At 41.7% G+C, this 14,077-nt stretch overlaps 1 protein-coding gene across 1 annotated transcript; it reads right to left on the bottom strand.

Annotated features, from left to right (window-relative positions):
• Positions 1-7,878: 7,878 nt before the first annotated feature.
• On the bottom strand, positions 7,879-8,733 carry bhlha9 (basic helix-loop-helix family, member a9). Its single transcript, XM_042009322.1, has one exon. The coding sequence runs from the start codon at positions 8,731-8,733 to the stop codon at positions 7,879-7,881; it is 855 nt and encodes a 284-aa protein (XP_041865256.1).
• Between the last annotated feature and the right edge of the window lie 5,344 nt (positions 8,734-14,077).

Genomic DNA, 14,077 nt, shown 5'->3' with positions numbered 1-14,077 from the left:
CAGACTACAACATGAAGCCTGGTTCAGGTGTTACAGATTGTTGTAGAGTCTGACAGCAGTTGGGATGAAGGACCTGCGGAGCCTCTTTCTTACACCGTGGGTGTAGCAGTCTGCTGCTGAAGGAGCTGCTCAGGGACCCCACAGTGTAATGTAGGGGGTGAGAGGTGTTGCTCATAATGGATGTCAGTTTGGCTAACATCCTTCTCTCCCCCACTTCCTCTACGGAGTCCAGAGGACAATCCAGGACAGAGCTCGCTCTCCTGATCAGTTTATTGATCCTGCACCTGTCCCTGTGTGATGGCCGCCTAGGCAGCCACACACTGAGCCTGGTCTGGTAACCTTTTTTCTTTTCAGTTAAATCATTTTATTTGTAATATTTACCACTTCCTTTATATTTCACATTTTTCTTAGCAAGTTTGGCAGGGGGGGGTTAACTGATTGGGTGCACACTTTTAGTTGACTCATTCTTGTCACCTTGTTTGGTTTATTTTCAGTTAATATGCATTTTCTTTGAGTTATAGTTCCTGGGGAAGTTGGTGTGTGGGAGGCCCAAGCCTGCAAAGAAAGTCCCAGCTGAGGTGGATCTCCATTGACGAGGCTACAGCCTAATTGGACTCATCCATCTGCCAAAAAGATAGTGGGAGAGGGGTTTAGATCTTCTATTGTTTTGTATTACTTTGTTTGTTCTTTATGTAGAAGTATGATTATTTAGATTTCTGTTTCCCTAATGAGTTATGAATCTAAATGGTTTAAGTTCTGTTGTGAATTAGTTAAGTTTATTAAGTTAGCTGAAGATTGTTATGTTATGTATTTCCCTCTTGTGTCAAAATGGCCTGATCAGCCAGTGTATATAGTTTCCCTTGTGTGTCAGTTTGTTAGGTCAGTTAGTTTTCAGTTTCTTATGTTGATGTTCTGTTTATTTGACCTCTTTTATGGGCCCAGAACTTTATTTAGGAATTTGTATTTTTGTTGTTTTTTGGTAAAATTAAATGTCAAAAGACTTTTCTTTAAAAAACCTCCTGTGCTCTCGTCATCCTTGGCCTCGGTCCCTCACACCCTGTCTGTGCTGCTCCCTCTCCAGCAGACCACAGCATAGAATATGGCTGAGGCCACCACAGAGTCATAAAAAGTCCTAAGGAGAGTCCCACACACTCCGAAGGACCTCAGTCTCCTCAGCAGGTGGAGGTGACTCTGTCCCTTCTTGTAGAGGGCGTGGGTGTTTGTAGACCAGTCCAGTTTGTTGTTTAGGTGAACACCCAGGAATTTATAGTTCTCCACCACCTCTATGTCCGATCCCTGGATGTTCACCTGTGTGAGAGAGGATGCTGTCCTCTGGAAGTCCACAATCATCTCCTTTGTCTTGCTGGTATTTAGCTGGAGCTGGTTACGCTCACTCCAGCTGACAAAGTCCCTGATGACTGTCCTGTACTCCAGATCGTCCCCCTCAGAAACACAGCCAACAACGACTGTGTCATCGGAGAACTTCTGGATGTGGCAGTGTGTGTTATTGTAAGTGAAGTCCGAAGTGTAGAGAGTGAAGAGGAAGGGAGAGAGCACCGTACCCTGAGGGGCACCTGTGCTGCAGAGCACCACGTCAGACTCACAGTGCTGCAGCCTCACATACTGTGGTCTGTTGGTGAGATAGTCCTTAATCCATGCAGTCAGGTGTTGGTCTACTCCCATACTTTCCATCTTCACTCTTAGCAGTGAAGGCTGGATAGTATTAAAAGCGCTGGAGAAGTCGAAAAACATGACTCTCACAGCACTTCCGCTGACCTCCAGGTGTTGCAGTGATCTGTGCAGCAAGTAACTCTGTTATGGTCCTAGCAAGTGTTTTCTGGGCCAGAGATGGCTCAGAAGTCACAAGTTGGGCCAAATTTGGGCTCCTGCATTGTTGTACAGATTTGGTACAGACATCATGAGCCATCTTTAACATGGCTTAAGGCAAGTGTTGTGAGGGCCAGATGTGGTACAAAGATTTAAGAAAATGCACCATGTTTGAAGGATGCATGACTCAATTTAGGCAGCTGCACTCACCCCTGGAGTCAATACCGTGTTTCAAGAGACCAGAACACTGCAGATGTAAGTCATAAATGAATTTCTTCCTGTGTATGAAATGATTATCTGTAGCTTTAGTCACTTGATGCTCCATGGTCATGCTTCCATCTAGTGTTCAGAAAAGAAACTGCTTGCTGCTCTATGACTCCAAACAAATCAAGCAAACAAAGTGGTGTTTCACTGTTAAAGGGAGGAGAGGGCCCTTCATGTGTAAGAGAGGCAGTGGGTTTCTGTATATAACAAGAGACTATGTTGGATTTAGTTTTATGTAACACCTTGTTAAAGATTCAAAACTATTGTGGTGTCTGTGAATCCTACCCTAAACATTGTGGTTGGAACATCGTAGGATCCCCTGGACTTATTTAATGGAGGAACAGAGCTCTGTATTTTAAAAAGACGTTTACCATAAACCAGAAACTTTACCATAACATTTTATTTCTAAAGCACTTTAACAACAGCTGTACAATAAATTACACTGAGTTATTTGAAAGTTTGGGATAACTCATGAGCAAATAATGCAAGGTGATGATTAATTTGTCACCACTGTACTTAATCATTAGTTTTTTAATTTACCCTGCCTGAATCTAAGTAGAAATTACAGTAAATGGTAAATGGACTTGTATAGCGCTTTTCCAGTCTGTTTGACCACTCAAAGCGCTTTACACTACTTATCACATTCACCCATTCACACACACATTCACACCCCAATAGGCAACGTGGGGTTAAGTGTCTTGCCCAAGGACACTTCTGCATGTAGTCAGTGGAAGCCTGGAATCGATCCGCGTACCTTCCGGTCAAAAGACGACTGCTCTTCCTCCTGAGCTGCCCTACAGTAAACAGTCACTTTATTAGGTCCACCTTGCTAGTACTGGATTGGACCCTCTTTTCTTTACAGCCTTCTTTTCTAGTTTCATAAATTCAATGGTGGAAACCTTCCTCAGACGTTTTCTCCATATTAACATGACAGCATCACACAGTTGCTGCAGGTTTGTCGGCTGCATCCATGATGAGAATCTCCCGTTCCACCACATCCCAAAGCTGCTCTACTGGACTGAGATCTGGTGGCTGTGGAGGCCGTTGGAGTCCAGTGAACTCATCGTCATGTTCTAGAAAGCAGGTGGAGATGATCTGAGCTTTGTGACATGGTGCATTATCCTGCTGGAAGTAGCATCAGAAGATGCTCCACTGTGGTCATAAAGGGATGGACATGGTCAGCAACAATACTCAGGTAGGCTGTGCTGGTTAAACCAGGACACGTTGGTACTAAGGGGCCCAAAGTGGACCAAGAAAATCTCCCCCCACCATTACACCAGCAGCAGCCTGAAGCGTTGATCTAAGGCAGGATAGATCCATGTTTTCATCATGTTTCCAGCAGATTCTGAGCCGAGCATCTGAATGTGGAGCTGAAATGGAGACTCATCAGACCAGCAACGTTTCTCCATCTTCTATTGTCCAGTGTTGGTGAGTGTGTGTGAATTGTAGCCTCAGTTTCCTGTTCTTAGCTGGCAGGAGGAACCCGGTGTGTCTTCTGCTGCATCCTGGTCCAGACAACTGCTGCTCTGGATATTTTCTCTTCTTCAGACCATCTCTGGAAACCCTGGAGATGGTTGTAGAAATCCCAGTAAAGACTCAGACCAACAACCATGTCACATTCAAAGTCTCTTAAATCCTCTTTCTCCCTCATTCTGATGCTCAGCTTGAACTTCAGCAAGTTGTCTTCACCACGTCTACTTACTACATGTATTGAGTAGATGCCATGGGATTGGCTGATAGGATATTCGTGTTAATATGCAGCTGTACATGAACATTTGTGCAAAGTATTTCTTCGTTTAAAAATTCCTTCTTTAGAAACAGTTTACAAACTATTATAGCCAAACTGAAACTATGTCACAGTTTTAATAATAACTGCTTTGTTATATGTTTATGAAGAGGAGATAAAATCAATCCTTTTTCACAAGCAGACTTAACCGGATGACAGATGTTTCTGAAAGAGTTTAACCCCTGCTGCTATTGAGGGTGTGAGAAGCTAACTCGTAATTTAGGTTTAATCTTGGTACGTCATGGGAGCAGAGTAAAACAACAACACCTTCACTTTTGGCACCTGTAAAAAATCTCAGCACGTTTACAAATGATGTCGTAAAGCTGTTGATCTACTCATGTCTGCACTGTGTGTGTGTGTGTGTGTGCGTGTGTGTGTGTGTGTGTGAGGACGACATATAACACATCAACAAGCATCTTCAAGGCTGACTCATCCTCATATATCATATTTTTCCTCTCCATCAGCGTGGCGGCCCGGGTGTCGAGGAGGCGGGACAGTCTGAAGAATCGATGCATCACTCGCAGCTTCACTCGCTGGATAGGTGAGCTAAATCCTCAGGTGAGTCACAAGTCAACAGGAATTGTTGACCAGGTAAAGCAACTTTTCTGCAGAGAGTCTCCATAAAGCAGGATTTCCTCATGCAAACTGACTTCTCTGAAACAGTCCCCCTTGTTCATCACAGCAGGACAACAACTAATTATTTCCTTCTTTGTTTATTAACTCTCATTTTCCCTTTTCTTTTATCATTTTGTCTCAACCTTTCCCACAATTTATAGAAAATCAGCTGTTCTTGGTTAACAATCTTCCTGAAGTTCCCACCAACAACCAGAAATGACTAGTTTACCTACAGTTAGAAAACCACAACATCCACTGAGTAAACAAGAGTTTTATTCTCATCTTGTGGAAAGCAGAATTTCTGGCTGTGTGTAGAATGTCTTTATGTCTGTGTTTTATACAGTATGTACATTACACTTGCCACCATGTGCTTTAATAATGTGCTATATAAGTGGGTTAGATTGGATAATTTATCATCTAGACCAGGGGTGGCCAACTCGTTTTAGCTCAGGGGCCTCATACATGGTGCAATTTGATCTCCAGTGGGTCGGACCAGTAAAAAAGTAGCACAATAACCTATAAATAACAAAAACTGTGAGCACAAGTACATCATCAAGATGAATACATTTAATGAGCTAAACGTTTAGAAAATATAAACCTGAAATTTTTTGAGAAATTTTAAATTTATAAATCACAATAGATCTACAACATCACTAAGCTTTAAATCACAGCTATTTTGAACTAAAACAATCTAGTATTTCAGGGTATGATCATATAAAGTTTTCAATAGCTAGAAGTTATTTAAACGTACAAGCCTGTACATTTTCACATTTGTGTAGTAATCCTGACCCACCTCATCATACAAAATGAAGTGAGATCAGTTAAAAAGAGAATCTATATAACAAGCTATCTCCGCCTTGTAAATGCATTTTCTAAACATAAATATTTAATTTAACTTTTTATTTTAATTTCGAGCAGATCATGTTCCACAAGCGAAACCAACAGAATAAGATGCAGAACAGTAGCTGTGCAGTTGAGTCCACAACTGACTTCAATCAGGCTACACAAAATAAGAATTATACACTGATGTGAAAAGGAGAGGAGAAACTGGCTGAACCCCACCTCCCTCAGCAAATACAACCACAGTTTAATATCTGATTCCCAGCTCTCCCACGGGATTGGTTGTTCTTGAGCTAAGTTGTGCACATCTGGTGCTTTTTAATTTCAGCTTGCTTTTGGTTTTCCATTGTATGGAACTCATCCTATCTCACACAGTCATGGATCCAAGCGTGACACCATACAGTCCTGTTCCAGTCCTGTTCCGTCCTGCAGGGTTTAGATGTTTCCCTGCTCCAGCACCTAATTCAAATTAAATGAATCTCCTCAACAGCTTGTTGTCAAGTTCTCCAAGCATATTAATGATCAATTGATCTCAGTAAGTTAAGGTAAAGCAGGGAGACATCTAATACCTGCAGGACTGGACCTGGTCATGCTTGCTGTATGGTGATGTTGAAACACTGCAGAGCGTTAACTGTTTGGAGAGTCGTTGCTTGTGGGTGTAAAATCTACAGCTGCACACACAAAAACACTCACACAGTATGAAACACCTCCTTGTTTCATTAAGTCACTTAAGCATCCAGCATGCTATGTCCAACATGGATAACAGATATTTGTGTGTATGGATTGCATAATATGAACATTACTAGTGAAAACACTAGCATGTTTACTGACCACGAGTTCGGGTTGACAGATGAACTCTGCACCAATAAGTCACCATGATCCCTGCCAGCTGATATTGAAACTCCTATGAAATGACAGCAGTCACAAGCAGTCAGTGCAATAACTACTTTACTCTTCACATCACTGAAAAGAACATCTGCTGATTGAATAGAGCGCAGTGGTTTCACCTCTTCTGAGATTTAATGAGCATATTTCTGCATTCCTGGATACATCAAACGAGTTTCTCTTTATTAAAATCAACTAAAAGAATCCAGAAAACAACCATTGTGTCATCAGTCCACCTTCACTCTGGGGTGTCTTGAGCACCCAGATGAGCCTGTAAACCGGCACTGGGGTGAATGAGGATGAGCGTTTGAGCCAAAAAGGGAGGAGGAAGAGACATGCCGTCACTCAGTGCTGTCAGCCACTCTTGTCTCTCACTGGTGAGTCAAGGTTTCCCAGTGATTCACGTCTGTGCATGGTCTAAACAACGGGCTCAAAGTGCTGTCACTCTTCTTTTTCTCACCACCGACATCCTCCTCTTCCTATTATTTCGTTCCTCCTCTCCATTCATCTCTGTGTCCGTCTGCCCTCTCCTTCCTGCCTGCTAATTGCAAATGTACCATACCGGTTATTTCTCCAATGAGCCTGCAGAAGTTCTCCACTTTTCAGCAGCGTCTCCAGGCTCTTGTTGTTAGACCTCCAGGATGTTCAAAAAAACTCATAACACACCCAGCTCCACCTGCGGGCCGGTGCAGCCCGACAGGGGATTTCACCACGCTGATGATGGGGCACTCTTCCTTCCTGAACCCACATAAATCTGTCGTGGGTTCTGTCCTTTAGTCTAATATTAAAGCTGTTTTCCATGACATGCTGATTTGCGGGAAGGGAAAAGCTATTGTTGACTAACAAGATCTGTTATAGGTGGAGGGAGGGGGGGGGGGGGTGGGCTGTGGTTGGCGTTCACTCTTATAAAAAATGACAAGGTGACACCTTTGAAAGTGCTGATGTATTTAACTAAATGCCATTCTGAGGAAAAGAATAGCTATAAAACAGATATTAAAATAAAACTAATGCTTGTTGACTTTAGGTTAAAACCCTGTCAGTGTTGTCTTTCTCACTCTCTACTCATTTATGTTTAGCTGTGTGTAAATAACACCTTGACTTCTCCTCTCAGAAAAATGACAAGAATGGACTTGTAAGGACATTTCTCAACTAAGTGAAGGACCTCTGTCATCTCACACTGCAGAATGGAAGAGACTACCATCCTTAGGCTATAATCAAACACACACCTCTACAGGCATGCATGCATGCACACATGCAAGTTTTGTTTTTATTCAGTATGGATGTTCTGGGAAGGATGAGTGAAAAATAAGAGTTTTTCTTAGAAAAATAAGAAAAAAAGGAGTCATAAGAATTGCACACTTAACATTTAATTTCAAGGTTTAAAAAAAATTAAATGATGCACAAATTCCGTACAAATAAAAAAACAGAATAAATACACAAATGTTGAATTTTTGCAGCAGAATGAGTAGTTCTCTTCATTTCAGTAATGCAAGGTAATGTCCAATTATTTAGATTATGTAGAAGTAGTGTACATTTGTATGTTTGATTTGGATGCTTCTGCTCTAAAATTACAGCATTGTTGTAATACTGAAATATGGTGACAGCCCAAAACCCCCAGTCTTCTGCTGTTCTTCGGTCTTCACAGTGGTGGATTTATTCTCTTACAGTATGTCAGAGCAGAGAGGGAGGCTGTGCTCTGGCTCCTGCAGGTAGCTCACCTGCCATGGAAGCCCAAAAGTGGGCGATGGCTCCACAAAAGAGTCCATGTATCCCTGAGCACAGGAGGCCCACATGCCCTCGCCCACCTGAGGGTATCGCACTGGACTGGGCGGGTGATCGTGGGGACTGCTGCAGTGTCCATGTCCGTGTGAGGCGTAAAGCTGTCCCTCGGTGGGGTAACAAGGGTAGTGCGGTGATGGGGGACATGATGATATGGTGTTATCCATGTAGGCGTGTGCATCTGTGGACAACCGGTGCACGTGAGGCCCTTGTTGCATCTGTTGAGACATGGATGCATGCCAGGGGACGTAGCTCTGATGTTCCAGACGGGGAACAGCGACCCTGGTCTGCTCAAGGCGAGATGCTCCCATCGCTGCAGGCACCACAGATGACCTATGACATTCCCGGTGGGTGCAGGGCTTGCTGGGGGGATTAGAGCTCAGGAATACAGAGAGAGCAGAGATACGATTGATGGCTCTCTGAAGTGTAGCAATCTTAGACAAGCGTTTCCCACTGAGGTCATGATTTAGAGCAACACGGAGAGCATTGAAGGCTTGGTTGTAGTCCATTATGCGCTTTCTCTCGCGGACATTAGCAGCCATTCTTCGAGCTTTGGAGCGAACAGGTCGGTTGCGCTTCTTGGTCTGGCCTTCCTCTGGGTCACCGGGGCTGCTGGATAAACTCTCGCTGTCTTGGAAAGATGGCTTGGGACTTTCTTCGTCTTCACCTTGTTCGAGCACGCCGAGCTCCAGCTCTTCCTCAGAAAATTCTGAACCTGCGACACTGCTGCAGCTCATTGTGTCAACAATGAAGACCTCAGGACCTCAGACAAGTCAAAACAACGTTCTTGCTGCTGTTGTAGCTGCAGTCACCAGAGTTTGTCAGTAAGTTTTCTTGTTTGCAGGCCGAACAAACTTGGTGCTTCTTTAGTGGGGCTGTCGGTGTTTGCTGCCGTGCCGACAGCCCGAATATTCTCTTCCTCCGACTCCTCTGGTGCTGTGTGGTTACTTGTAATTCAACAAGACAGGTTTGCCTGCTTTTTAAGGATCCAGGAGTCACATGGTACAGTCACCTGTGTGGAATGGTGCTCTCTCTCTCTCTCTTTCTCTCTCTCTTTCTAGGTTTATGGGTGCCCTCCAGGCAAATGGCACTGTCACCTCCTCCTCCTGCGCTGACTCTCCCTCACTTCCCTCACAGGGAAGTTTTAACACTTTGCATCTTCGTGAGCTATAATCAAACACTGTACAAAATATTTACAAAGAGACAAAACATAGCTTAACATCTTCTTTTAAGACTTCCATCATCTGCTTTTCATTCTTTAACACTTTAACTCGCTCTTTTTATATCTTTTTATGTAAAACCATCTATGGAGAGGAGCTGTTTTATAAGTCTAAATTACTTCTTGGACACTTAATTGTCATTACAACGCATTTAATTAAATTAAAATTAATTAAATGTGCATCTCAAAATTTTGAAAATGACGAGAAATTAAATTTCCACAAATATTTGTCTTAAGGATGACAAATTGCACATTTATCCAAGTGACCTAATCTGTTATACCTATTTCCCTGTTTGTCAAGACTGGGAAGAGAGGAGCCCTCTTATCTGCCGTAGGATTGATTCATCCTGCCACTTAGCTGTCTCTGGACTGGCGATTCTCCCGCTCCCTGTCTCTCAAGTTTGCTCAGGTTTAAGGGCCATGTAATTTAGAGTAGCTGCCCTGAAACCCTTTCCCATAAATCAGGTCTGGGCAGCACCTGAGGACAAGAGCAGAGCAAGCCCAGGACTTCAAAGAGAGGAAAAAACAAGGGTAAATATTTTACAATTAGATCCTGTGATTGCTACTGGCTCAGATTGTCGATCTTTCATCGTCTTTCAGAGTTCAGTTTGGATGGAAATGCAACACTATCTGTTAAAATACTGAATTACTTCCAGTATTTTATTAATGGTTCTGAAAATCAACGAGATAGATGGCATTTGTTAAACAAATGGCTGCTAGATAAGCCAGAGAACCACTTTATCAATTCCAAATTTTTCATTCTGACACGAGCAGAGGAAATATCTGTGTGACAGGTGTTAGCGTTTCCAGTGAAAGGTCTGTTGACGTTTAGGGGGCTCCCGGCCAAATGCACAACAGGTAGCTAAAGAACAGGCCTCAGACACTGAACTGCTGGGGGTCGTTGAAACGCATTGCTTCCTTCCTGCCCTTTTCTTTTTTTATTGTACGCATTGTGCCAACCTTTAAAACAATTAGAGCTCAGAGTTTCTTTCATGGGAACATTTTTCCAGCTTTTTCATGGTTGTGGCCCAGAGTTCCGTACACATTGCATTTTATTTCACGCTTGCTTAGCCACAGATATATGCAAACTTATTGCTTTGGGTTTATAGAGTTAAGAACACTAAATGCATTCCTCTCTAGCCTTTTAAAACCTGAGGTCCCCTAGGTGGAAGATTTTGAGAACTGATAGCCAAAATGGCCATTTTAGAGACCTGACCTGAAATATCTCTCTAATGTTGTTCTACTTAACTTTATCAGTTGCCCTTTTTGTTGATATATTCATATATTGTACTATTACTTGATAGAGGTTTAGAGCTACAGCTGCGTCTTTACAAAAGGATTATCATATTCATCATGAAAGCATTAGATTTTTAGAGGCGAGCCTGAAACTTTTTCATTTGTGCGATTTGCCATCTTCATTTATTTTTCACCAGTAACACATATACTGATATTTACACTAATCTTACAAGTGTCTCCTTAACTATGACTCCAGAAGTTTTCAAGTAGACCTTGTGGTTACAGAGATATACTCATACTAAGCAAAAACAAAAACTTTTACTTTTTTCTTTAAAGGTGTCCGGAGCCTGTTATACATCCGTACTGCATTCAACAGTGTGACTGTTTTAATTCAAATCTAACCCGCGGTGTTAAATCCACAGGATTTACACTTTCACTTTTAGTTGCAGTTTGTGCTTACAAGTTCTGTGAGGAACATCTGAGTGATGGAGAATCTGTTTTTGCACCCGATAATTCAGCCTGGATAAAGAATGATTCGTCTTTCTTCAGCATGGAAGCAAACATCCACTGTGATCATTAAAATCATTGTCATAATGGCTGTATGGTTAAAGTGACATATATGACATCCGAACCAAAGACTTGCTGTTCTAGGATGTCACTACTTGTCTGTTCCTTTCCTGGGAAAGTTATCACGTACAACTCTGTGCTTATCAGACCTTTCTCCGGCTGATATTCTGAATACTTTTAAGGCTAAAGCTGTCTCAACCCATGTCACTCAGCTCTAAAAAGCGCACCAGCTTTATCACAAGCAGTGATTTATGGCTTCACAAACATGTCAGATTTACTGCTGTGGTGTAAAGAGCATGAAGACTACAGCCTCGGACTCTCCCTGTCCATTCATTTTTGACAGGTGACAAGACACCAGTAATTATCAGCCGCCGGGAATAAATCACAAGATTTTTATCACGCTGCCTGCCATGCCCTTTATGGAATAACCATTTTCAAGCATGGGGAACTTGTCCAACACCACTGAACCTAAGATTAGTAAATCTCCAGCTCTAGCCCCTATAATGACTGGTTGTTAGTCGTTTGTTATTAGAGGTCTGTGTGCCAAAAGTTATAGATGTATATTTCCAAAGGGGTAGTTACAGGTAATAAGTGAGTAAGTCCAGGTTCGCTAACCTTGGCTTTGCAGTGGTATGTTAATGCATGTTTTTGGTGTCTGCCATGGAATTTTCTCACCTCAATAAAATGCCTCAAGTCAAGTAAAAGCAGCATTAGTTTGAAAAAAAAACAGCACATTAACTGAGTATTAAAATCTGTGGTCACTTCGTGGCAGTGATTGTTTTTATTTTTTTCTAAAGCTCTGATATCTTTATTGAAAAATGTCTGTATTGCTTCACATTCACTTGGTAAATGCTACCTATCAGGTCATCTTCTGCCTCAGCTGGGCATTACCTGGCCAAGGTGAGCCATGACACATCTAGACTGGCAACTACGCCAAGGCAAGCAGTTCATGGGGGATTAGCATGTTTAGGCTAGCAACTGCAAAGTAATTCTAGGCTACCTAATCGACTTTTGGTTATTAGTATGACATAGCAGACTTTGGCAGGAATATAGCCTCCAAATACAACATAGCGCTTCTGAAGGCAAATCAGACCACCTCTGGCTAAAAAAAAAAAAAAAAAAAACACAAAAGAGTCTCATGAATTATTTGTGAATTTTAAGAAATCCTGCAAATCCATGGCTCACATCATGTCTGCTTCTTCAGTAAAATATTGCTGTACTTCTATGAACAGCTCATCAGCAGCAACAGTGGAATTTTTTTTTTCTTCTGTAAAAATCTAAAACTGTTCCACCCTCCTGTTAAATCAAACTTTTAAACTTGATGTATTTTAAAAGCTCTTGCCTGGATGTAGCCCTCTATCATCATGCACACTTGTTGGGGGTAATCCCTGCAGTAATCCTGTTACAGACAAAGATTCTCGTAGAGTATAAATGAACTGGACCAAAACAAACCTTTTTCTTGTTCTTACAAACTTGAGAACACCAAAACAAAGAGATCACTTCTCGCGGAGTATTTAACAAGCGTAACCTTCACATGCAATATAACCTATGACCACTAGAGGGCGCATATTATTTTAATACAATGAAAGAAGCGCTACTGAACTTTGGCAGATTTTGTGAGGAGCTCCAAAGAACGACTCATTCGACATACATCTTGCATCCTGTGTGTACTGTGTACCTCTCCAGACAGCTGAAGTCAGTCCGGTGTTGGCTCATCTCTTGTTCTTTTTCTCTTTCCTGTCCTCTCTTCTTTCGATCATGTCTTCTTGCACTTCTTTGATGAATCGGTGCACGTGGTGTGCGCACTAAAAATTAATGCTAAAGGCTCTTGACAGAATGGACCGAAAGCAATTAATCATTTTCTCTAAAGTGAAGACATACTTTTTGGTTTGTAATAAAATTAGAACAGCTGCTCAGAACAAAAATAAATATAATAAATAAATAAAATTCTGTGGCATGTATAAAATCTAACAACTCACCCAGTTGTCTGAAGTTTTTTGGGTGGTTGTGTGGCCTCAGGACTGTGAGCTCCTCAGCAGATCTTTGTCCATCTATCACTTTCCATGTTGCTGTCAGCGCCTACTGCTGTCTGTCATGCCTGTTTGTAAAAGAGACGATCAGCCTCTTAGAGTCACAAAAAGAGACTGAAGTAGGATTCTCATGAACATTCAGAGGAAAAACAAGTTGTCACGTTCATGTAAGGAATCGTCAGGTTTATGGTGAGCTACTCTGTTAGCTTATACTATAAAGGCACACTTCAGTGAAACACTTTTTTTTTTTTTGCTTGTTTAAGATGATATACAAGTGTTCTGCATCAGATATTTTCCAATCTCTTAAAAATAAAATGTGAAGACGGCATGCATGCTGACACAACACTTATGAATCATTCTGTCTGAAATTACTGGCAGTTACGTGCAGTTGGCTGCTGCAGCGTGCACAGCGGCTATAAAATCTCCAATGTCGGGTTGAAACAATACTCTGCATATTTCAGCTTGCTCAGCTCCACACTGAAAGTGTTATTCACAGAATATCTGTCATCTCTCTCTGCTATTAATCACAGAGGCACGTTGAAGTTTATTGTACAACATTAAAGATGTTTCCAGTTGTTAGAGAACTTTGAAAGTATTTTTACTTATGTAGAAAAAACTTAAATAGTATAAAACCTAACTTGAAAAAAGAAAATGAAATGGTGAGCAATACTTTTGAATATGTTTTTGTCCCTCTTCAGGATCCATGCGATCATACTTGGGTGCAGTTTGCAGATTAGCTTATAATATAATAACTTATAATAATCTTTGGTTGCTTTCTTGTCAATATTTATCATAAGTTCAAGTTCAAAGAGAAGCCAACTGATTGATGAGGGATTTTTGTTTGCGTTAGGTCATAAAAGCAGGCTGGTTGCCATGCAAAGAAAAACAGCACACTTAATGTTTGGGCCACTAAAAATCTTAGAGTCTCTAATTTAGCCATAAGCACAGCATTACTATAACCTCTCCTCCTGGTGATTTATACTGAGTAGCAAAGCCATGCAAATCTGTCAGCACTGATGTCATGACATG

Source organism: Melanotaenia boesemani, chromosome 15, assembly GCF_017639745.1.
Source record: "Melanotaenia boesemani isolate fMelBoe1 chromosome 15, fMelBoe1.pri, whole genome shotgun sequence".
NCBI lineage: Eukaryota > Metazoa > Chordata > Actinopteri > Atheriniformes > Melanotaeniidae > Melanotaenia > Melanotaenia boesemani.
This window is presented reverse-complemented; position numbering and strand designations above follow the sequence as displayed.